Below are 25,545 nucleotides of genomic sequence, written 5' to 3'. Positions count from 1 at the left end.
TATTCTCATTTAACCACTACAAAAGACCTACAGGGCAGATACCAGCGTTTGTTCCATTTTGTGTAGAGGTTAACTCGCCTGAGTTCCACATCCACAAAGTTGGATTGCCAAGCCTATGTGCTCAACTTCAACCCTGTATTTCCCTTACCTACCTCAGCACAGCCCATCATGGAGCATGATAGAAAAAGGCCAAGCGGGGCTCAGAGGGATCATCAGGACTCCCAATTAAGGACAGCAGGGAATGATGCCTGCCCTGCCGCCTAACACCTGTGTTGTGTATTCCCTGACCTGCCTGAACCTCATATTCCTCATGAGTAAAATGAGGATCAGATAAGATAATACCTACCTCATAGGGTTGATAGAATTAAATGAGCCCATGTCTGTTCAGCCCTTAAAACAATGCATGTGGTAAAAACTAAACATTTGTAAAATAAGCAAATAAGGGCTCAACAAAAGCAACTGGCTTCTCAGTGTGACAGTCCCTCTGTCCTAGCACTCAGCTTACTGAACCCCCAAACCAAGCCAAATCCAACATAGACCTTAAAGAAAAACCAAATGCTCAAACCTTTCCATGGACTCAAGAAGGCAATCAGCACCAATCAGTCCTCCTAGCCCCAAGGAGCAGCCTTGAAAGGCCCAGCGAGATCATTGCACAACACAGTTATTACATCTTAAATCACTAGGCTCCTAAGACACATGGAGCTTTTGAAATAAAAAGTGTGCTTTGGATTCTAATTTAAATATCTATCTATTCACAGAATAGGAAGCCAATTACTTTCCTCTCCCCCAAAGAATTAATATCCCCTCTGAGTTTTATAAACCATCTGGTGCCAAACACACAAACATGTCTACACGTTTTCAGGTGAGGAGGGCTAAGAGAAGCCGACTGAGTGCACTCCAGCTCCCACCCACACACCAGGGCTTAAAAAAATGTAATTATTCAAAGCTTCGGTAAATGGATGTAATTTCAGGTACCACCAATTCCATTTAGAAATGCGTTAATGGGTGCAGTGATTATAGATATTTAGCTTCACAGCATTCATCTATTTTTTTTAAATCCTCAGGTCAAATTGTGTTGAGAAAAAAAAATGTCTCTGAACAATTTCATGGGCAGGGAAGGAAACCTTTTCCCCTCCCAGGGACCGTGATCACGGATTTTGTGGTCCGTTTCCAACCCCAATTTACTCCCAGCTCCAATCAACCCTCTCTCCTTTGTATGTCTGCCAGTGTCAAGAAGGTCATGCCAAATGTCAGATCAACCAACCCACACCAATTTGGTCGAGTATTGGCTCTGTGCCTGACGCTGTTCCCAAAGAGCCGGCAAGCTATTCATGACACTGAGTCACAATCTTGCCCCTACTCCATCTCCCCCAAGACCAGCTCAGGGAAGCCTGCAACACCAGACACCCCTACAACTTCCTCATCATCACTACTGTCTGCTGGGACACATTTGTTCTCCCACCCAAAGCAGCATTCCCATTTCTCAACTTAATTGCAGCCTGCTTGCCTGCTCTGGCTTTCAATGCCAATCACTCAGAACAACTCACCCCTTACTCCAGGCCTTCCTCTGCCCTCAGAAGGATCTCTAAGTGGTCATGGGGTTCTGAGATGTGGATATGCCAACCCACCCTCACCCCAAGCAGATGTAGTTACCACTCAGTGGTCACCCGCAAGACCAGCCCTACCTCCTACCTCTAGGACCACCAGCATCATCTGGGCAGAGGGGAAGGGCAGCACATTCCCAACCTCCATGGAGGAAACCAGAGGCCCACCAGGGGCCAGGGACCTACTCTGGGCAAGAGCGTGGGCACTAACAGACAGCAGTACCTACCGACACCTTCTTAAGGTCCTTCCCCCAGCTTCATCCAATCAGTTCCAACAGAGGGCCTCCAGTAAATGAAAGGGCTCACAACCTGAGCACCTACCATGTGCTGCAAGAGCTGCAGACAGGCCATCACATTAGATTCTCAATAAATTCTCAATCATGCTAAGGAAAGCAGCATTATCATTATTGTACAATATCATCATTGTGGGGAAGCTGAAGCTCTGAGGCGTTTTCATTTTCAGTGTCCATAGAATCCCCGTGGAAATTGTAATGATGCTGATTTCCAGTCCCCCCACCCCAAAGTTCTGACTCAGCATTCTAGAACAGTTTCTACTTCATGTCTACCCTCACTACTCCTTCATCAAATGCTCTAGTAGAGAACCAGGGTTATTACCTAAAAAAAAAAAATTAAAAAAAAAAAAAAAAAAAAAAAAAAGAGCTAGATGCCCTACCAGGCAATGCAAACAGAAATACTAACATCTGGGAACCCTCTCACCAGGGGGTGGGGGTGGGGGATGAAAGGGTAGTATATCAAAACTGCCATTTGGAAAATGTGCTGATCATAAGTACGAGAAACCTATTCATTTTCTCTCTGGTTGGACACAGCCACACAGTGCCTCAAAGATGAAGAATCATTTCTTTGATATTTAGCACCATTTAGTGCCCAGCTTCCTTTTAAAGACAAGTCTCAACAAGGAAATACAATTCTCCCTCCTGCTAGTCTGATCTTAGGAAATTTCTCCAAAGAGAACAAGTTATAGTTCCTCTGCTGGCTGTGTCACACTTCACCACGGGAAGGGGCTTCCTTTCTAGGAGTAAGAATAATAGTTAATTCTTACACAGCACATGTGGCTTGCCAGGCACTAAGTCAACAGTACAGCTGTATCCCATTCTATAGATGAAGAAACATCTGAAGACACAGAGAGGTTTAAGTGATCTGTCCAAGCTGGCAGCAGAGGCAAGATTTCAACCCTGGTATGCAGACTCCAGAATTCATGTTGGATAACCCCTGACATGGCAACAGGATTTGGGGGAACCCCTAGGACAATATCTCCAATTACTCCACTCTGCTGAAGCCAAGCTACTAGTGAAGGGTGTTATCTAGGACCAGTCCCTATACCTCAACTTAGCACCAGGCTCTTCAAGATGCAGACAGGCACACACATACGTCACCTTCACCCCCACCCCCTAGCTCTTTCCAATTTCTTCCACTGGCCTCTCTTGCCTTGGACTGCCCACTGCTACCTGGCCTTCCTCATACTCAACCTCTGAATCTCCCCAGGGCCCTGTCCTCAGGGACCCCAGCCCCAGTCACCCATACTGAAATTGTCCAAGGTCCCTCCCCCGCTCCTGGACTGGGCACTCCTGGAGGGCAGAGATGACATCTATTTTTCTCCACAGCACCCAGTGTGGAGACTGGCAAAGAGGAGATGGCTCATCAGAGTCTGGTGACTCAACTGATGAATTCTGGACCAAAAGCCATCGAGTCTGATTAAACGGCTCCTCTAGTAAGGTGCTCACCACCCCTCAAGGTGGCCCACTGGTTCCATCTGTGGACATGCACAGACAACTCAGTTTGCAACTGAAGAGGATATGATTATTGCAAAGGTTACTGCACTGATGTACAACATTGCTCTGGCTCCACTGCTGCTAGGAAGGAGACTGTCTCACCTCCCCCTTCACCCACAGGGAGAGAATGCCGGAGGCTGTGCAGCCAGGTACCTGGGTAGAGGCCTTGAAAGGGCCCTCTGTCCCCTCTATCCCCGAGCACACTGCACCCCACCTGCACTGCAGACTGTTCCAGGGAAGCACAAGAGGCAGCCAGCAGCCCTGGAAGAGACTGCATGCTAACTCCAAGCTGTCAGACCTCAAGAGGGTGAGGGCTCTGCCTTGGCAGAAAAAGCCTCTGAGAAACCCTGAGAACGCTGACTGTGACGCTGGAAACACTCTTCTGGCAGAACCTGAAAGAGACAGCCTGGCTCTAAGAAGGCTTAAGAGGCTCATCAGCCCCTAAGCTGTGGTCAGCTGACATCTGGGGAGGGTGGGGGGTAAGAGTCTGCTCTCCCAGAGCACTAAGGGACCTGCCCACTGGCCCTGCCTTGGGACCATCCAACCCACTGATCACTCATCTACCCTTCAGGGGACTTTCTGAAGGAGGCCCAAGAGGAATTCTGCCTTTGGGTTATCGGGGAAGGTACAGATGACCAATTTGGGGGGGATAACTCTACAGGAGGATTCAGTACAGAGCGAGTGGCTATGGGGGTCAGAAGACACCATGGTAGAAACAGCACACAAACTTGGAGCCAAGATGACTCTGGTTCAAGTCCCAGCTCCCCTACTGATGCTCTGGCATCAGGAAGATCTTTGAACTCCTGTCCCTCCCCCAGTCTCCACTACTTGATCTGTAAAATGAGGACAATAAAAATAACTGCTTCTAAAAGGAATGTATATATTTTTCAACTATAGAGCACCATGAAGATTATTACTGTTGACATCTGTGGGCCAGGCAGCATCAGACAATAAGTCTGTCTTTCAGCAGTCAGAGCCGATAGCCAGGTGGTCACCCAGATTAAGGAGCAGACATCTGTGCAGCCTTCTAAATGCCCAGGAAACAGCCAACCCAGGAGCATTTTCACACCTCATTACCCTGGGCTCTTGGTTCCCAGGTCCCTGCAGCCTGGACAAGGTACCTGTGGCCTTGGGACTGCATAGCCCTGATGGTCAAGGTTACGTAGTGTTGTTGTTTTTAACTAACTTTGAATTTGGAAATCATTTTAAACTTAGAGTTGCAAGAATAGCACAAGGAACCTCCACATACCCCTCACCCAGTCTCACCCATTGTTAACATGTTGTGCCATTTGTTCTATCATCCACTCCCCTCAACACACACACACACACACACACACACACACACACACACACACAGTTTTTTCTCAGCCACTTAAGAGCAAATACTTCAGTACTTCCCAAAAATGAAGACAACCTTTTAATAACCATAATGGTTATGCAGTTTTTATTAGTCCAAGTTCTGAGTTGAGTCCTATAGTTTGCATGATCCTGACCCAGGCAACCCCAGTTTGAGGACACCAGATTTCTCCATCAGCAGCTGAATGTAATTAGTACTTAGAATGCACATTTCTACCCTACCTCATAGCTGTGTACATGTACAAAGAGGGGCTCACATTTATTGGGCATTTACTAGGTGCCAGGCACTTGCAAAACCATTTACATCAATTAATTCATGCAATCCCCACATTTATCCCTATTTCATTGGTGAGGAGAAAAGGCTTGAAAGGAGTAGGTAACTTACCAAGGACAGGGAGCTGTAACTGGTGGGACTGGAATTAGAATCTGGGAATCTGGAGCCCATGCACCTGCCCATGCATGTACCCACTGCCTCTTTAAACACACTCCCACCACATATACAACCCCTATACATTTTTCTTCATGATTAAGTTGTGCTATGCTTTGGCTTCCAGAAAAACCTGGCCAGCATCCAGGTGACCGGGAGTAGGCTAGATGGGAGACAGAGGGGTGGTCTGGCACAACTCAGTTCAGGCAAAAGACGACCTGAGATCACAACAGCTGCTGATGTTGTCTTCCTTGGGGCCTGTACATTCCTCTTCGGAGACGCATCAGTCAGAGAGACTGGAAGACCAATGAGCAGTCTCCCTACACTTCCCTGTCCCTTAAGACTGAACAGGGGAATTGGTGTACCCAAGAGTATATGTTTCTGTTTAGGAAACCACAAAGCCATACGACAAACATGATGCATCTTGATCTTAACAGAAAATACAGGAAGGAATTTTATAGTAAGTTAAATTGAGGGTAAAGTCTACATGGAGTTTTGGATAGTACCCACATTTTGAGGACGTTTACTACCATCCAATCTCCCAGGCAAGTTGGACTTCATCCTCTTCTGTCATTTGTCTGTGGTTGAAAAATCTGAGAAGCCCTTGTCTGAGACAACGAATTGTCCACCTCTTCTCTGAACCCTGAAAAGGCTGACCTAACACAGCATGCAGCTTTAGGAAGTCATTTTACCCCTCTGAGCCCACTTTTCTGCATGAAAAAAATGCAATAATTGTGAGCCTCCAACCAGATAACATTCATGAAGCACTCTGTAAACAATGAAACATTAACCCAAAACACTTCTCGTTTCAGAAAATTGAAACAAATGTTTCGACAGCCACTTAAAAACAAAAGGCAAATAAAACCATATTCCTCCACGTTTCTCCCTCTGCCAATACTTATGCAAGACACCATGCCAGTTTACTGAGCAGAGAGATTCAAACCCATGCTCTCTTCTGAAGAGACAGGAAAACGGGAGCCAACACCTCATTAAATCACAAAATAATCCACATTGTGATGTGCTTTCTCAAAGAGGCTCCTTTTTCTGAAGCCCTATTTTAAGAAGCCCACAGTTTACTCCCATAAATATCGAGAGAATGGACAAAGTTATATCAATGCACCTGAAACCTACACCCACCCTCTTCACACACACAGCACTGTAAATCCGGAGTAGCACCTCTCCCACCATCCATCCCTGTCCTTTCTCTGAAACACATCCCTCCCAAGGGTAAAGAGCCTTAATAAAGAAGCAACTTGCAACTGTTTTTCTTAAAGAGGTTTTCCCAGATCTTTTCTGGGATGGTTTTGAGAGCGTGATACAAATCACAGCTCTTAATCCTTCCTTCTGCTTTCTGCACAACACCACCGTTGTTCCTTATACACAGGACCTAACGTTTCAATCCCTGCGCCAGTTTTCACTCTTGATAAAATAACCAGGAAACGAAACGTAAAGTGTGGGGTTATGCCAAAACTTGCCAAGCTGGGAGAGCCTTTTCTTAACTTTCAACAAGAGGCTTCAGAATTTCCAGTTTAAGTAGATGTATGCTGCAGTTTCACAGAAATTCTTTACACGATTGTTGCTTTCTGGCTTGAAATAAAGTTTCTGGGACTACTGTTCCCAGCGATGAGAAAGATGACAAATGAGAAAGATGGCATATAAATGAACCAACAGGTTGGCACTGTATAAGACAAATTTTACTAACATGAAGTCCAACATTTGTCTGGGGAGAAAAATGTGGCAGACAAGATAGACTTCTTCCCAGAGGGGCCTTGAAAACTGTCCCTTGCATGATGGCATAATTAAATCTCAAGAGGGCAGCTGCCTGGCCCTTCCAGTATTCACAGACTTTTCCAAAGGGCCTTCTATACCTGGTGCCTTACAGCCCACTGAGGGTGGGCTGATATTCTGTCATCCCTGGTTCAGCCTTCATTCCCCAACTCCTCTCTAACTTTCAGAGAAGGGGCGGCTGGGTGGCTCAGTCGGTTAAGGTTAAGTGTCTCAACTTCAGCTCAGGTCATGATTTCACGGTTTGTGAATTTGAACCGTCAGGCTCTGTGCTGACAGCTCGGAGCCTGGAGCCTACTTCGGATTCTGTGTCTCCCTCTCTTGCTGTCCTTCCCTGCTCATGCTCGCTCTCTCTCTCTCTCTCTCTCTCAAAAATAAACATTAATTTTTTTTTTAATTTCAGAGAAAATGGGTTTGCCGAATACAAAAACACACTCTAGATATTTAGCATTATCTCTAGAAGAATAACTCTTCTGAAGGAGTTTAGCTTAAGGCCTTGGCTCAGGCCTGATCCCCACTCCCTGCCTCCCTGGGACATGTTCTTAATTCCCAGCCACCTAGAGCCCCAAGCCCCACCCAGCCGTCCTGCTCCTCATTCCTGTCCAGGAGAGCCTGACCACCAGCACTCTTGCCCTGTGGTGGGTCAGAGTGGGCATGGTGGTGGTGGCTCAGTGTACAAGGTCATTACCCTCATATTTGCATTCAAAACATGGTATTCCACAATATAGAGATAAACCTGAGAGTCATGATAATAATTTAAATTTTTATTATTTGTTTTTACTTAGTATGACATTGAATAGCCAATAAAAAACACCATGACAAGTTGAGGGGAAAACTACAGAAGAAAGGAAAAAGTTTTATACTTTAATACATTTAAAGGCACCTTTTTCTGGCTTTTTGAACAAGTGGCCCTGCACTTTCATTTTGCACGGAGTCCTGCAAATCATGCAGCCAGGACCTGCTGCAGTCCAAAGGGCTGGGGAGGGGAAAGTCGGTCTTGCTTCAAGCCTCAGAAATGTTTTTCCCATTAGCCTCACCGGTCTCACTTGGGCATGGGCACCCACAAGGAGAATGGCACCTACATAGGCTGGCCCTGCAAAGCTCCAAAACTAAAACTGAGGAACCTAAAGCTAGAAGAGGACACCAGGGCCTGGCAACCAGGGAGGGAGACAACCAGCAAGGGAATACCAACAGATATCCCACTCTCCAGATGCAGAGCATGAGGTTAGAAGTGAAGAAGCCAGAGGAGGCCAGATCCTACAAGCACTGTTCTTGACAACAAGCATCTACATCCGAGAAGCCTGGGATCCAGGCACCAGATGTAACAAGCATAGTTCTGGGCTGCTTCGCATCTTTTACCTTGCCCAGTCCCCCCCCAAACCCCTGATCTCTTCCCCAACAAGGAGTTTTGCAAGACCTGGAATATTTACTAAACTCACTGAGTCCCTCAAAACATTACTGCTTCAATAAATACCAAGTGCCTACTCAGAGCCCAGAGCTGGGCTCGGTACCAAAGTCTCAGAGATGCAGAACAGGATACCAGCCTTCAAGGAGCAATCTTGGCACAGGCAGGGTCGCCAAGACCCCTCCTCTCTGCCATTCATTCTCTTTATCAACTCAGGACCTATTCAAAGACTGCTGTAAGGAGAAGCCAACCCACGGGGTGCCACAAAACCCCCAAAGACCAGCCCAGTGTAACATTCTTGCATTCAAGGCCTGTTCTAGAACTTTACTCTCTGGGGTCTCACGTTTGAAAAGGCTGTGCCTGCCAAACTGCTTTTACTAATTAATAATTAATGTCTTCCATTGCTTACTAATCAGACACTTGCACCACTACCAATCAGCTCAGGAAACCAAGAGCTGCTGCCTTTCTCAGGTACCTCAATCCTCAGCAAAAGCAAAGAAGAACTCTGGCCCTGTGAGCCTTGAACAGCCTGACTTAGAGCAATGGCACCTGGCACAGTCTCCTTCAAGTATCAGTGGTGGCTCTCACCTGTGACCTGGGGTCAGAGCTACCACCACTGCTGTGGTTATTAGAGACTGAAGACCTACTTTTGGTCCCAGGTCTAAGCACTCCAGCCAAATCACTGAACCCTCATGGACCTGAGTTTCATCATCTGAAGAACAGGATAATCTCTGCTCTTCTGCTGCTACAGGCATCAAGTAAGAAAAGGTACCAGAAAAAAACCACCTGCCCTTTGCTTTTGGAATGCCAAGATTACTATGAGTTTCCACATCAGTAAACTGGGACTAGTAACAGCTCCTACCTTAACAAATTGTTGTGAAATTTAATCACATAATAGTTATAAAACAGTTCTTGGAATTTTTCAGACTTGAAAAGAAGAGGCTATTACATAATTGCTACTACTATTGTTGCTGTTGCTGTTAATGACACTATTATCTCCATTAATATTATATCTTGCTACCTGGATGAGAGACCCATGGGAAAGTAGAAAAGTTTTAGAGAACAAGAAGCCTTCTTAAAAAGGATAGTAGCATCACCAAGCCTAGAACTGGGGGAACCATGAGTAGATTCCTCTTATGTTTTGCCTCTAATCCAAAAGTGAACCCAAAGTGCAGAAATCAAAACCAAAATGTTCTGCCTTAGCTCAAGTTTTTATGGCTTAAGAAATGTTCTGTGGGGGCACCTGGGTGGCTCAGTCAGTTAAGCATCTGACTTTGGCTCAGGTCATGATCTCACGGTTCATGGGCTCGAGCCCCATGTCGGACTCTATGCTGACAGCTCGGAGCCTGGAGCCTGTTTTGGATTGTGTCTCCCTCTCTCCTACTCTCTCTCTCTCAAAAATGAATAATAAACATTAAATTTTTTTAAAAAAAATAAGAAATGTACTGTGGGGGTGCCTGACTGGCTCAGTTGGTAAAGCATGAGGCTCTGAATCTCAGGGTCCTGAGTTTGAGCCCCACATTGGGTAGAGATTACTTTAAAATAAAATACTCTGGATTTTCTCATGTACAGCAGGGCTAAAGAACCTGGATTAAAGAAACGATTTTTAAAAAGAAGAAGCAATGTACTCTGGAGGGTATCAAACATCTGCTAAATATCAGGAGCAACTGGTGGATCCTGAAAACCTCACACAACTTTCCAGACCAAGGATCCATTGGGGGGGGGGGGGGGGGGGAGGGTGGAAACCCAGCTGTTCCAATGCTCCCTCTCACTGAGCCATATTAGAGAAGGATACAAAAAAAAAAGAGCATTCAGAAGTGATCATGGCAAATCTAAGAAAGCTGACTGACTAAAGCAAAGCATTTTTTATGTGAGGAAAAGGAAAACAATCACTCCTAATCCCTTAAATCTCTCTCAAGAAGTTGTCTCAAAAGGAGATAGGAAATACAGTCAGCTGCCACAGTGTCCCAGCCTCCCATATGGCTGGCCTTTGAAGGTAGGGGACCAGACAGACACTGCTTTCCCCTAGGCCTGGGAGGACCCTTGGGGTGGGGAGCCAGGACTTGCTATAGGATAATCACTGGGAACTTCACAGAGTTACCACAGAAGAGTCAGCAGAAGAGATGAAGGTCGGGAGGCTGTGGTAACGGCTGATAGAGTCCTACCCAGCCCTCAAGTCCCCCAACTCAAGACTTAGCCTAGTACTCCATGGAAAAGACAGATACCATCAGACAGGAACACCTACCTCTCCCCTCACTGAACCTATCAACCTCCCAGCATGGGCTCTGGCATGGACAGTCCTTCCTCCCGTAAAATGGGTGAAAGGCCCTATTCCCAGCTGGGACCAGTGAGACTTAAGCTCCGGATCCCTTCCCATTCATCCCCTCAGAAACACTGCTCCAGCAACTGTCCCATCTCTTTCCTACATCATCCACTTCTCCCTCTCTCCTGGATCATTCCCAGAAAAACACAACATGCTCTATCATCTCTCACTAAAAAAACAGACCCCCCCCCCCCCACCTCAAACCTACAACCCCTCTAATCCTCAGCTAATGTCTCAACCCCACTTCATAACCAAACTGCCTGAAAGATTCACCTATACTTATGGACTCCACTTCCATACCCCTGTTTTCTCTTCTACTTCCATACCCCTGTTTTCTCTTCCACCTACTCCAGTCAAGTATTGTCCTTCAAGCTTCTGTGACCCACTCATTCTACTGGGTTTTCTCCTAGCTTCTGTTTCCTTTGCTGGATCCACCTCTTTTCCCAACCTCTAAATGTTGCTATGTCCCAAGGCTTAGGTCATCTTTTCTGTCTACACTCTCATTCAAGGTGAGTTCAGTTAATCTTGTGGCCTTGAATACCAGCTATAATACTTAAATACAGCTCTTCAATCCTCTCTCTCCTGAGCATCTGACTAGTTGACATATTCATATCTCAAATGTCAAAACAAGATCTCATGCTCTCCTCCACTCCAAACACTCCTCCCCACAGCCCTCCCATCTCAATGATATGAGTACCATCCACTCAGGTACTTAAGCCTCTGGGAGTCATCTTTGACTTTTGTCTTTCTCTCACAGACTGCATCCAAATCATCAAGTCTGAATCTGACTACTTCTCTTTCTCTCCAGTACTACACCCTCATTCAAATCATCATTAACTCTTGCCTGGACTACAGCAACAGCCTGCTACTACTATCCTGCCCCTACCAGTTGCCCACCTACATACAGTCCACTCTACAGCAGGTAGAATGGTCTTTCTAAAAATGCAAATCAAATCACATTGCTCCCCTGCTTCAAACCCCCCAATAATTTCTCGCTGGGCTTAAAATAAAGTTTAAAGCCCCTTCCTCTGGCTCTACACCATTTAGCTCTTTCCTATCTGTAACCTCTTCTGTTGCTACTTTCTCCTTTGTTCACCACATTCCAGCCACACTGGCCTCTCCACTCTTCGAACTTGAACTTGAAGCTTTATAGCCCTTACTTTAATAGAACTGACTGTTCTATGGGGCGCCTGGGTGGCTCAGTTGGTTAAGCGTCCAACTTCAGCTCAGGTCATGATCTCACGGTTTGTGGGTTCAAGCCTCACATAAGGCTCTGTGCTGACAGCTCACAGCCTGAAGCCTGCTTCATATTCTGTGTCTCCCTCTCTCTCTGCCCCTCCCCTGCTCATGCTGTCTGTCTCTGTCTCTCAAAAACAAATAAACGTTAAAAACAATTAAAAAAAAAAAAAACAGAATTGGCTGTTCCCTTCTGGAAATGCTTTGCCACCTCATCAACACAAGGATGGCTCTTTCCTGTCATCCAAACTTTACCTTAAATGTCACCTATTCAGAAACAGCACTGATCTCTCAATCCAACCATACCACCCAGTCACTTGATATCACATGATGTTATTTTCATTTTCTGCACAGTAGTTACCACTGACATTATTCTTGTTTGGGGGAGGGGGGAGGAGTTGTTCAGTTTTTTTGTTTAGTTTTTTTTTTTTCCTTATTGTCTGCTCCCTCTTCCCACTAGACTTCAAGCTCCATGAGCATCCAGATCTTGTCTGCCTCATTCATTTCTGCACTTCCAATGCCTAGAACAATGAGGAACACACAAGGAGAAATCTAATAAAGATCAATAAAATGCAGTATGAGCCACACAGGCCCACTAACTGGGAGGTTCTAAGGTTCCAGCCAGCTCCTCAACTTCTCTCTCAAACACAGAGGTGTGAGGCAGGACAGCAGGACCCCAGCCAGTCCCAGTGTTCACTTGTATAAATCTCATCCACCAGAATTTCAAACATCCTGCAAGAGCCCAAACCAGGATAGGAGGATCCGGGATTTTCTGTGACCATCTTAGCTTCGACTATGCTGCTCCGCTACCGACTAGCAGTGTTCCCAGTTGAAGAAAAGAATTCTGACTCACAGGCCCCCAAAAGTAAGAGTCAGACCACCGTCCAGACCTTGGCTAGTTAATTCATTCAGTAAACAAAGATTTACCGAGTGCCTACTCTGTGCCAGGCACTGGGCAAAGGATCAAAAGCTGCTCCTGACCTCATGGAGCTGACTGGCGAGCACACAGACGGTTACAGAGAAACGGGGCAACACAGGTACACGCCCAGAGTGGGAAAGTAAGGGCCACACTGGTGCTCGCGGCTGCACCGCGCCCTGGCTTACGGCTCCCCGGATTTCATCTCTACAGACCCAGGTCTAGGGTAACCTGGCTAGTGGCACAACGCTCGCGGGCTTTTTCGGAACAGCTACCGCTTGACTAGCGGAGACAAGAGTGACTGTCCCTGTGGAGCACCGGCTTTCAGAGACGCACAGTGCTCGAGGAATATTATTGGCCGATGGGTTCCCTCCCCACGCTCACCCCTCCCCTGCAGGCCCGCGCTCAGGATGGGGAGGGGGCCGAGGTTCCGACTCTCCGCCACCGTCCCAGAGAACGAGGTCGAAACCAAAGCGTCCTCTCTACTCCCCGCTCCCCTCCCTCTCTACTCCCCACTCCCCAGACCCCAGTACTCGGACCCCAGGCGCAACCCCCCACCCCGGTGGGGCACCTCCCGGCTCCGTGCGGCCCGAGACCCCAGCGGGGAGGCGTGTCCGGGCCCTCACACCCGGGCCCGAATCCCTCCCAACTACAGGACCAGCGGGTAGTTTGCGGCCCCCGCCTCCTCTGCCGGCCGGATTCCGGCCCCCCGCGGAGATACGGACCCCACCGGCCCCCTCCCCGTGCCCGCCACACAACTCCAGCACACAAAACCCCACAAGAGAGCGGCCGCGGCGCTGTGCGCGCCAACTCGCCCGGGACCCGCGCGGGAGGCGGGAGGCGGGAGGCGGGAGGCGGGGGCGCGCGGCGGGAACCGGTCGGGCCCCGCTGCACAGGTGCGAGCCCAGCGCGGCGCCCCGGTCACTCACTCGATGAAGTAGCTGGCGCCCTCCTCCGTGAAGCCCTCCTCCCAGCCGCGGGGCAGGTCTGCGGAAATGCCAAAAAGAGTCAGGTCAAACTTGGGCCGCCCGGGCGCGCGCCCCCCGAGTGCCGCCCCCCACCCCGCCTGCCCCGCGCCTACCTGAGCGGATCATGTGGCCCGAGTTGACGGGCTCCCCGGTGCGCGGGTGCAGCCAGGTCGTGCGGCGGAGCTCGTCACTGCGGGAGAGAGGTGCACCTGTTAGCGCCGCCGCCGCTCTGGGGGCGCCCGCCCGGCCCCGCACCCCTCCCGGCCCGCGCCCCCGCCCGCGTGCCCGCGTGCCCGCTTGCCCGCGCCGCACTTGATGAAGAAGACGCGGCCGTCCCGGCACACGCCGTAGGACCAGTGCTCAGGTAAAGTGTCCCGCCCGACCGCCGCCGCCGCCATGTTCGCCGAGCGCGGAGCCGCCGCGGCCGCCGCGGGGCGGGGGAGAGGGGGCGGGGGCGGAGGCGGGGGAGGGGGCGGCGCGGGCGGCGGGCCGGCGGGCTCGGCCTGCGCGGGCCCGGGCGGCGACCCGGGGCGCTCCATCGCGGCGCGCGGCGACGTCCGGGCAGTCCCCAGTTACGGCGCGGCCGCGGGAGTTCGCCGCACCGGCCGACCCGAGCGCGGTGGCCGCGGCCTTTGTCCCCGCGCCTTCCCCGCCCCCCGCCGGCCGGCCCGGGCGCGCCCGCCGCGCGCCCCTTGGCCCCTGAGGCCCTGAGGCCCCGAGACCCGGGCGGGGCCGAGGGCCGCTGTTGGGGCGCCTCGGGCAAACTCCGGAAACTAGGTGCACCCCGAACGCTCCAGTAAGCCCCACCCGACTTCCACGACAAATGTGCCTCCAGGAACTTCTGGAGTTCTTTCTGAACCATGCAAACCTAAACAGGTTCCATCCATATTCCGAGCCTCGGTGTGTTCCTTTCTCCGTAAAATAAAGTCAATAGTAAGTACCACAAGAGATCGTTGGGTAGATTCTATGAAGTTTCTATGGTGTAGAGTAATTGGCCCCTGGCCCCCAGCAGGTGCTCTATTAATGCCAGGTCAAGCGTGATTTCATTTTCCCAAGTTTTCAGCTGGGATATGAAGCAGGAGAGGGCAGGTTCTCTCCTCACACACCTCACACACACACACAGCCCTGAAGTTACCGGGATTGTAGGCTTCTTCTGCCTTTAATTCCTGTCAAGTGACAGAAAGAGACGCTGTGGACCTGGCTGCATATCTGTCTGTCTTTAGAAGAGCAGACCCTACAGTCCGGGCCTTTAGTGGGGGCTCTGGGAAGTTCTTTACATGGCTGCAGCCTTCTCATAGTCAGGCCTATGCTGGGAACTCAGCTCCTGGGGGATCCGTCCCCTGACCCCTTTGTCCAAAAGAGACCCTTCTCCTCCTCCCTTCACCATCCCATTACTTGTGTGCACTTAATTGATATTCTTATGCATGTGTGTGTGTTTATTGCCTTGTATGTTGTATATCAGCCCCTCCCCCCCCACACTAAAATGTCTGCTGCATGATAAGAGGGACCTTGCTCTGTCCCATATACTGCCATATTCCCAGTGCTTGGAACAGTGCCTGGCTCCTGTGTGCATTCAATAAATGCTGAAAAAGTGCATACAACCCTTTCCGCACTGACACCCCTGTACGCTGAGCGTGAACAGAAAGGAAGCTGGGCTCTGGGAGATGTCAAGCTGAAGCTTCAAGCGGCATAGGCTGTAGTTAGTGGAAAGAGGAAACTGTAGGTAGTATGGGCACTGTTATTCAGAAAAGCACCCCAGACAGGTGAGAATCAGTTGGGCCCAGAAGGACTGCTCAGGTTTGACTGAGAAGAGAGCACCCCAGAGGAGAAGGATGGGAGAGCAAACACAGGCTCATGGGAAGGGTATGGGATGTTGAAGAGACCATAAAGGTTCCCTTCCTTGAGACAAACAGTGGTATTGGGGAAGGAGGTTGGTATGAGTTACAAGGAGGAAGTGGGGGGTGGGTGGGGGCAGGGGGACACCTAGCTGGCTCAGTCTGTGCAATGTGTGGCTCTTGACCTCAGGGTCATGGGTTTGAGCCCCACGATGAGTATAGAAAATGCTTAAATATGGGGCGCCTGGGTGGCTCAGTCGGTTGGGCGTCCTACTTCGGCTCAGGTCATGATCTCGCGGTCTGTGAGTTCAAGCCCTGCATCGGGCTCTGTGCTGACAGCTCAGAGCCTGGAGCCTGTTTCAGATTCTGTGTCTCCCTCTCTCTCTGACCTTCCCCCATTCATGCTCTGTCTCTCTCTGTCTCAAAAATGAATAAACGTTAAAAAAAAATTTAGAAAATGCTTAAATAAATAAAATTGTTTCAAAATCTCGAAAGAAAGAAAGGGTTGGTGTGATTGTGGAGAACACTAAACGCCTGTCTGAAAGGACCTCTTGCCTTTGAGGAGGTGCTTGAGCAAATGACAATAAGAAAGTTGTGTTTTTATTCTTTTCTTTTTAAGTTTATTTATTTATTTTGAGATAGAGCACAAACAGGTGAGGGGCAGAGAAGGAGGGACACAATCCCAAGCAGGCTCCACACCATCAGCGCAGAGTCTGATGCAGGACTCGAACTCACGAAATGCAAGATCATTGAGCCAAGGTCAAGAGTCAGACACTTCAGTCACTCAGGTACCCCAGTTGTGTTTTTATTCTTAAATATTAATTTAAGATAATAACGAAATAGGCAAAAGATACGAACACAGTTCACAGAAAAGTAATACAAGTGTCTTTTAAACAAATGAAAGATACTCAAACATCTCGTAATAGGAGAAATGCAGATTAAAATTAAATTGAGAAAGCATAAGAGACTGTTAAAAACTGAGAACAAACTGAGGGTTGATGGGGGGTGGGAGGGAGGGGAGGGTGAGTGATGGGTATTGAGGAGGGCACCTTTTGGGATGAGCACTGGGTGTTGTATGAAAACCAATTTGACAATAAATTTCATATATTAAATTTAAAAAATTAAATTAAATTAAATTAAATTAAATTGAGATACTATTTTTTTTAATGTTTACTTATGGGGGGGGGGGAGACAATGAGTGGGGGAGGGTCAGAGAGAGAGAATCCTAAGCAGGCTTTGTGCTGATAGCACAGAGCCCGACGCAGGGCTCAGTCTCACAAACCATGAAATCATGACCTGAGCCAAAATCAAGAGCTGGACGTTTAACTAACTGAGACACCCAGGCACCCCAAGATAGTATTCTTTTTAGATATCAGGTTGGCAAAAATATGCATTGTAGAGAAAGACATTCGTATTCATTGTTGGTGGGACTACAAAATGGTTGTCTCTTTGAAGGCAATTTGGCGACAGCTATTACAATTTATTTTTTTTTTATTTGTTCTGTTTTTTTTTTAATGTTTATTTTTGAGACAGAGAGAGACAGAGCATGAATGGGGGAGGGGCAGAGAGAGAGGGAGACACAGAATCGGAAGCAAGCTCCAGGCTCTGAGCCATCAGCCCAGAGCCTGACGCGGGGCTCGAACTCACGAACCGTGAGATCGTGACCTGAGCTGAAGTCGGACGCTCAACAGACTGAGCCACCCAGGCGCCCCAGCTATTACATTTTAAATGCATATATCTTTTGACCTAGCAATTCCGCTGCTAGAAATTTATCTTACATTAGTGCTCACACAGAGACACAAAGACCTGTACCAGAGTATTCACTGCAGCATTGTCAATAGTTACAAAAGACTGGATGCAACCTAAATGTCTATCAAAAAAGAACAGGTTCATGTGGTGATGGATGTTAACTAGACATCATGGTGGTATTTTGCAACATATACAGATATTGAATCATTCTGTTGTATACATGAAACTAATACAATGTCATGTGTCAATTATGCCTCAATTTAAATACAAAAGAATAGATAAAGTATGTCATACTTGGGGCTCCTGGATGGCTCAGTCAGTTGAGCGTCCAACTTTGGCTCTGGTCATGATCTCAGGGTTTGTGGGTTTGAGCCCCGCATCAGGCTCTGTGCTGACAGCTCAGAGCCTGGAGCCTGCTTCGGATTCTGTGTCTCCCTCTCTCTGCCCCTCCTCTGCTCATGGTCTCTCTCTGTCTCTCAAAAATAAAATAAAAGTTAAAAAAAATTTTTTTAAATTATATTATACTCTTACAATGGGATGCTATACAGCTGTTAAAAAGAATGAGCTAGATGTTATGTACTGATATGGAATGGTCTCCAAGACATTAAGGGGAACACAAGATGCAGAACTGAGTATATGGTATACTACTATTAATATATAGGGAGCATCATGGTTGAATAAGATATCCCTTGTTTGTGCCCCCCCCCCCCCAACAACAATAATTTAGCATCTATCCGTGGACAAAAGTGCTCTTGTGGGAGCTGTGGGATCCAGCACCATAGGCCAGTGGACCTGGGAAAAGTCTCATCCACATGTTGCATTGGGAAATAGGCATACATACGTTGGTCCCAGTGTGGACCCTGCAGTGGCCCGTGAATCAACTCCCTCCCCTCTCAGCCACAGTCCAGGAGCCCCTGGAAAACAGCATCTTATACAATCACTTATGGCTGAGAGGGTCTTATTGTAGAAGTCCAGGTTTCCAGCAAAGAAGTTCTAGCGTACAGCTGGAGGAAAAACACAAGTTTAGATGCATTGGAAAGGCAGCTATTAAAGACTAGAGGAGGTGAGTGCTCTTTCAGAGATGGAGAGAGCAATATAAAACTTTAAGGAATGTGAAACATGGATCACAATCATCTTTCAGTAACCAGTCTCGACATGGGGGTCTTTCAGTCTCAATCATCAGTCACAATCATCTTTCAGTCCCAACATGGAGACCTGCAATTTACCCAACAGATAATTTGAAATACCTGTTTTAGGGAAACTCAATGAGCTACAGGAAAACACAGAAAGGCAATTTGATGAAATCAAGAAAACAGTACATGAACAAAATGAGAAGTTTAACAAAGAGATAGAAATCACAAAAAAGAACCAAACAAAAAATTCTAGAGCTGGAGAATACAATGAACGAAATGAAAACTGCAATAGACACATCAACGGCAGGATGGATTGAGAAGAGAGAATCTGTTAGAAGATAGGAACTTTGAAATTATGTAGTCAGAGGAGAACAAAATAAAAAAGATGAAAAGGAGTGAAGATAGCCTACATGAATTATGGCAAACCATCAAAAGAAATAATTTATGAATTCTGGAGTTCCAGAGTGAGAAGAAAGGTTATTTAAAGAAATAATGGCTGAGGCGCCTGGGTGGCTCAGTTGGTTAAGTGTTTGCCTCTTGATTTTGGCTCAGGTCATGATCTCATGGCTCATGAGTTCAAGCCCTGAGTTGGGCTCTTCACTGACAGCACAGAGCCTGCTTGGGATTCTCTCTTTCTCCCTCTCTCTCTCCTGTGCCTGTGCTCTCTTTCTCAAAATAAATAAATAAACTTAAAAAAATAGAAAAGAAATAATAGCTAAGAACTGCCCAAATCTGGTGAAAGATTTGGATATCCAAGTTCAAGAAGCTCATAGGTCACCAAATGAACTCAAAGAGATCCTCTCCAAGACATATTATAATAAAATTGTCAAAAATCAAAGTTAAAAAAGGAATCTTAAAAGCAGGAAGAGAAAAGAAGCTTATAACATACAAGGAACCTCCCCCATAAGGCAGTCAGAATCTCAGCAGAAACCTCACAGCCTCAGAGAGAATGAGATGATATATTCAAACTGCTAAAAGAAAAAAACCTGCCAACCAAGAATACTCTATTTGGCAAAGTTATCCTTCAGAAATGAAGAAGAAATAAAGAATTTTCCAGAAAAACAAAAGCTAAGGAAGTCTATCACTGCTAGACCTGTCTTATAAGAAATGCTGAAAGGAGTCCTTTAAACTGAAATGAAAGGATACTGATTAGTAGCAAGAAAACACATCAATAGATGAGTGAATAAAGAAGTTTTGAGATATCTATAGATACAGGTATCTATATCTATATGAGAATATAGATATATTCTCATATATAGTGATATATGAGATATATACATATATATACACACATATATACATGTATATGTATATACATATGTATATGTGTGTATGTGTATGTATGTCTGTGTACATATGTATATGTGTATATACATATATGTGTTACATATATGTGTATATACATATATGTGTATATATACATATATATATCTCCTACAAATAAGAATAATGTATAATATATATATATATATATATATATATATATATATATATCTCATACAAATAAGAATAATATTTAGTCATGCAGGAGAAGGAAATCCTGCCACTTATGACAACAAGGATATACCCTGAGGGCATTATGCTAAGTGAAATAAGTCAGAGAAAAATAAATACTGTGTGATATCACTTATATGCAGAATATAAACTCATAACTCATAGAAACAGAGTAGAATGCTAAATGCCAGAGGGTGGGGGATACGGGGAGATGTTTATCAAAGGGTACAAACATCCAGTTTTAAGTTGTGGGGATCTAATATACAGCATGGTGGTTATAGTTAACAATTCTGTATTATATACTTGAAAGTTGCTAAGAGACTAGATCTTAAATGTTCTCACCACAAAAAAGTAATTATGTAAGGTGATAGAGCTGTTCACTAATACTACTGTAGTAATCATTTCACAATACCTAAGTATGAAATCAACACGTTATACTTGTTAAACTTACTCTGTCAACTTTATCTAAATAAAACTAATATATAAATACAAATATGTATAGTCCCTAGATGAAAACACAAGAGCAGGTAAGGTGATTGTTTCAGTGATAGCAATGGGAAGAGACTTACTTTTTCTTGTGTCCCTTTTTGTACTGTTTGATATTTTTACCATTTAAAACATATACGTAGAATTGGCAGTGAGCAGAGCTTGAAGTGGCTGATGGGGCTTTGGAGATGGACAGCCAGATTCTTTATGATGACTACCTGGCGGTTTTCCTACATGCCTGTGAGAATCCCCCAGCATGAATTCCTCCTCAGAAGATGGTACACCATACACACTACAGCGATGAGCTGAGACACAGTTTCTGCCCCAGTCCTCCCACTGACAAAGCCCCCTGGAGCTCAGCTGGGACTTAACATCCAAAGAGGAAGGGCCTCCCAGCTAGGTGACTTCTTTTCAAGATGACTCCTGACCTTGATGCACACTGAACAGGACTTCAGAAAAGAGACCAAACCCTAGCTGTGAATGATGTGGATTTCTAAGATATTGAGCTCAGCAAGGCTGTTGAGATCCTGAAGACAGCCAGCAAAATCAGCACATGTGTCTGCTTCTCTCTGTACAAGTGAAGGAGAGGACTATACACTGGAGAGTTGCAACCCACAGCCCTCCACTTGGAATCTTCTGGGGAAAAGCTGACAAGGCCCCAGGGAAGCCATTTGGGAAACTACTCTCAGCCCATCCCTGGCAGAGTGGAGTGGGGAGGATGGGGTGACAGTGAGACCCTGACCTGAGCCCACTAGCCAAATGCATCATCCGAACTACTGTACTTTTAGTGACCTGGTTTTCTAGGTGAGCTTCTTTCCCTGGATGGAGAAGGATGATGACATCTAGGTACAACCTAGCCTGTGGAGAACTCTGCTAGGAAAAGCAACTGACATTTACCAAATACCATGTTTTAGGCATTTACATATATGTCATATCATTTTCATTAGAGTATAGAAATCAGTAGAAAAAAGAATCTTGAGGCCTCCCATCCAATCTGCCTGGCCATCTCCTCCCATCTTTATATTACCAGTCTCATACACTTTGGAGATTCCAGTGAGACCCTGTTTCCCCCTCTTCTTCCCTCTCCTATTCTCTACCCCCGCCAAAAGTAAAATGCAACATTGAAGGGAAAAAAATATATGTATATTTAAGGGTAAAATAATATAATTCATCAAGAAAACCAATAAGAAATACCATGAAATTATTTCAATAAATGCCAAAAGATGTATTTGATAAAACCATCACTATTTAAAAAATTATGTTAGAATCTAAAATTAAAAACAGTGACAATATCAAATGCTAGTGAATATGCAGAGAAATTTCATCCTGGAAAATAATTTGGGAATTTCTTTAAAAAATAAACATTCACTTAACCAGCATGGCAACCATACATGGTTACCAGTATGACCCAGCAATCCTATTCCTGGACATTTATCTCAGAGAAATGAACCATATATCTTTGTAAAAGCTTCTGCATGATTGGTCAGAGCAGGTTTTTGTAATAGACAAAAACTGGAAACAAAATGTTCTATAATAGGTGAATGGTTTAAAAAACTGTGGTACAGTGCTCACTTCGGCAGCACATATACTAAAATGGGAACAATACAGTGAAGATTAACATGGTCCCTGCACAAGGAGGCTTGCAAATTCATAAAGTCTTCCATATTTAAAAAACAACACAAGGGGCGCCTAGGTGGCTAAGTTAAGCGTCTGACTTCGGCTCAGATCATGATCTCGCGGTCTGTGAGTTCGAGCCCCGCGTCGTGCTCTGTGCTAACAGCTCAGAGCCTGGAGCCTGCTTCGGATTCTGTGTCTTCCTCTCTCTCTGACCCTCCCCCATTCATGCTCTGTCTCTCTCTGTCTCAAAAATAAACATTTAAAATAAATAAGTAAATAAAAAATAAAAAACAACACAAAACAAAAGTTGGTACATCTGTACTATGGAATACTACCTGGTAATAAAAAGGAACAAACTATTGATACAACAACTTGAATGGACCTCCAGGCAATATGCTGAAAGAGCCAATTTGAAAAGGTTACATATTATTTGATACTACCACATTTTCAAAATAAAAAAATACAGAGAAGGGCGCCTGGGTGACTCAACCAGTTAAGCCTCCGACTTTGGCTCAGGTCATGATCTCACCAACCATGAGTTCAAGCCCCACATCAGGCTCTGTGCTGACAGCTCAGAGCCTGGAGCCTGCTTCAGGTTCTGTGCCTCCCTCTCTCTCTGCCCCTTACCCGCTTATGCTCTCTCTCTCTCTCTCTCTCAAAAATAAAATAAAAACATAAACAAACAAACAAAAATAGAAAGAGAGATGGAGAACTGATCAGTGGTTGCCAGGGGTTAGGGATGGTGCTGGAGAGGGGAAAGATGACCATAAAGGAATGACATGGGGAAGGTCTTTGTAGTGAAGAAACAGTTCTGTATCTTGCTTGCAATGGTGGCTACACAAGTGGATCAAATGACTATAGAAGTAGACACACACATTGTACCAATGTCAGTTTTCTGCTTTTGCTATTGTCCTGTAGTTACATAAGATGTCACCATCGGGGAACTGGGTGAAAAGTAAACAGATACCTCTCTACTGTCTTTGCAAAATTCTGTGAATCTATAATTATCTCAAAATAAGAAATTTTTAAAAAGTATTAGAAAACTACAAATAACCAAATGTTTCTTTTGAGAGTCTCTCTCTCTCAGGTATATAGAAACATTCTTCAACAATAAAACATTTAAAGACATTCTCATTAAAATAAGAAAAGGGGCGCCTGGGTGGCTCAGTCTGTTAAGCTTGGACTCTTGATTTCCACTCAAGTCATGATATCAGGTTCATGAGATTGAGCCCTGAGTCAGGGGTTTTCAGACCAGAGCCTGCTTGGGATTCTCTCTCTCTCCTCTCTCTGCCCTACGCCCCCATTTGTGCACACACACATGCTCTCTGTCAAAATAAATAAATAAACATTAAAAAAATAATAAAATAAGAAAACTAAAAAAAAAAAAAAAACACAAGCATACCTATAGTGATGCTATTATTTAATGCTGTTTTAGAAGTTTTTGCAGGGGCACCTGGGTGGCTCAGTTGGTTAAGTGTCCAACTTGGGCTCAGGTCATGATCTCATGGTTCGTGAGTTTGAGCCTCATGTCGGGCCCCGTGCTGACAGCTCAGAGCCTGAAGCCTGCTTTGGATTTTGTGTCTCCCTCTCTCTCTGCCCCGCCCCTGCTTACACTCTCTCTCTCTCTCAAATAAATGTTAAAGAAAGTTTTTTAATAAGAATAAGTTTTTGCCAATATAATAAGATCCAAAACAGAAGTGAAAGATTTAAGTATTGGGAAGGAAATAAAACTATCTTATTGGTAGACAATAATGGAATGATCTTTTAAATGTGGAAAACAACCTCAAACTCTTAGAATTAATATGGGAATTCAGGACCAAGATAATATCACAAAATCAATACTTTGATAAGCAGTCACTGAACTCTTCTCCTTTATAGTAGTAGCAAATATATAAACAATTTAGGAATAAACCTAATGAAAAAACATATGCAAAACATATATGTGTAAAACCTATATGATCAAAACTGAAAAGCTTTACTGAAAAATAGTGTTATAACAATTTTATTTCAAATTTAAACATGTAAATGTAAAACAAATAAATAAATAAAAGCAATGCCTGCATTCTAAGGGTCTTGGTAAGATTTAGAAATTCTTGCAATTACTAGTAATATCACCCAATGAATTATAAGCCAAAATATTTATGTTATATATTCTAGTTCTGTACTCCTCAAAGCAGTACATTGGCCCCATGAATTATGGCTAGTCTGTATTGTCTGAATTGCTATGTGTTCTAAATATAAAAAGCACAGCAGATTTTGAAGATTTAGTATAAAATATGTAAAATATCTCATTCACAGTTGTGTTCATTACATGTTGAAATAATATTTTGGATGTATTGCGTCATGTAAAATATATTAAAATAGTAGTTACTACAAAATTTTACGTTACATATATTTGCTCACCTTTGTGGCTCACATTATATTTCGGTTGGACAGCACTGTTAGAGCTTTTTCATTTCACACTTTCATGTACCTAAAGACCTTACTGCCCATTAAAATTACTTGTGAGCTTTAAAAACAAAAAAGGCTGGGCTGTACCCTAAGAAATACAATTGGTGTTGGTAGTATTGGTATGATCTTGATTCTCCCTAGGTGATTCTAATGTACTCCCAAGGTTAATAACCACCACTATTGACTTCGGGCTATCAAGCTCTGAAGAATCCTTTTTCACGTTTATCATTTCATACAATTAAGAAAGGTACTTGACAGGCTAAGAAGTAACATTTGAATCTGAGAGCACAGATGTGGTGCTGGTTCCATTCTGGATGGATACCTCCTGTGATTGATCAAAACAAGATGTGAATTTTTCCCAGCCTATGGTGTGATGGTGGCAGAATTTTCAGTTTATAAAAACAAAGTACAGTAATTGATTCTTTTTTTAAAGTTTTACATGATTCTTGGAGCACAGTTACTAATATTTGAGCTGGTTCTGAGTGGATGGAATTTATGATGGATTTAAAACACAGAGGTTTGTGTGCTGTCTTCTCTTTCTGATCACAGCATCTCTAGGAGGTGGGCGGGGCAAGCATTTTTATCCCCATTTTTAGAGGAAGACACTGAGGCCCACCCAAGGAGGCAAGTAGGTTGCCTAAGATTGTGTGACTCGGTACATAACATAGCCTAGACTGGAAAACACCTTTTGACACCTGTCCAAGGCCCTCCATTTCCAATTGATTTATCCTTGGACAAATCACTACCACCTATGATAAAAGGGGCTTTTGTCCAGAGGCTCTTTCCCTTAATCAGCCCTAATAAAGGACTTTAGCTTATACTAGATAGCTCTGCTGATGTACGTGGCACTAAGCCAACATCTTAAATGCAAAATAGTTCATGCTCGAAGATGAATCAAAATGTGATTCAGTCAACCAAACAATGCCCCAAAATTTTTAGCTTCCAGGTAACTAATAATGCACTATATTCC

General features: G+C 45.2%; 1 protein-coding gene and 1 non-coding gene across 11 annotated transcripts in view; one reads left to right on the top strand and one right to left on the bottom strand.

The window, feature by feature from the left end:
* Positions 1-14,422, bottom strand: part of PLEKHA7 (pleckstrin homology domain containing A7) — a 220,939-nt gene extending 206,517 nt beyond the window's left edge. For 4 of the 10 annotated variants that reach the window (XM_078433270.1, XM_078433275.1, XM_078433278.1 and 1 more), the window contains exons 1-3: positions 14,123-14,419; positions 13,924-14,000; positions 13,772-13,829 (exon numbers count right to left, since the gene is read on the bottom strand). In XM_078433270.1, coding sequence (XP_078289396.1) covers positions 13,772-13,829; positions 13,924-14,000; positions 14,123-14,349 — 362 coding nt within the window. In that variant the 5' untranslated portion in view covers positions 14,350-14,419. Of the gene's footprint in view, positions 1-13,771; positions 13,830-13,923; positions 14,001-14,122 lie in introns of all 10 variants that reach the window. The other 6 variants (XM_078433269.1, XM_078433268.1, XM_078433272.1 and 3 more) reach the window with 6 other exon arrangements.
* Positions 14,423-22,071: 7,649 nt separating this feature from the next.
* On the top strand, positions 22,072-22,177 carry LOC132662594 (U6 spliceosomal RNA). The gene has a single exon (XR_009602620.1). It is a non-coding gene; the product is annotated as a U6 spliceosomal RNA (small nuclear RNA).
* The last annotated feature ends 3,368 nt before the right edge of the window (positions 22,178-25,545 follow it).

This window comes from Panthera onca, chromosome D1, assembly GCF_046562875.1.
Source record: "Panthera onca isolate mPanOnc1 chromosome D1, mPanOnc1 haplotype 2, whole genome shotgun sequence".
In the NCBI taxonomy this organism is placed as follows: domain Eukaryota; kingdom Metazoa; phylum Chordata; class Mammalia; order Carnivora; family Felidae; genus Panthera; species Panthera onca.
Note: the sequence above shows the minus strand (reverse complement) of the source record. Positions and strands in the feature narration are given on the sequence as shown.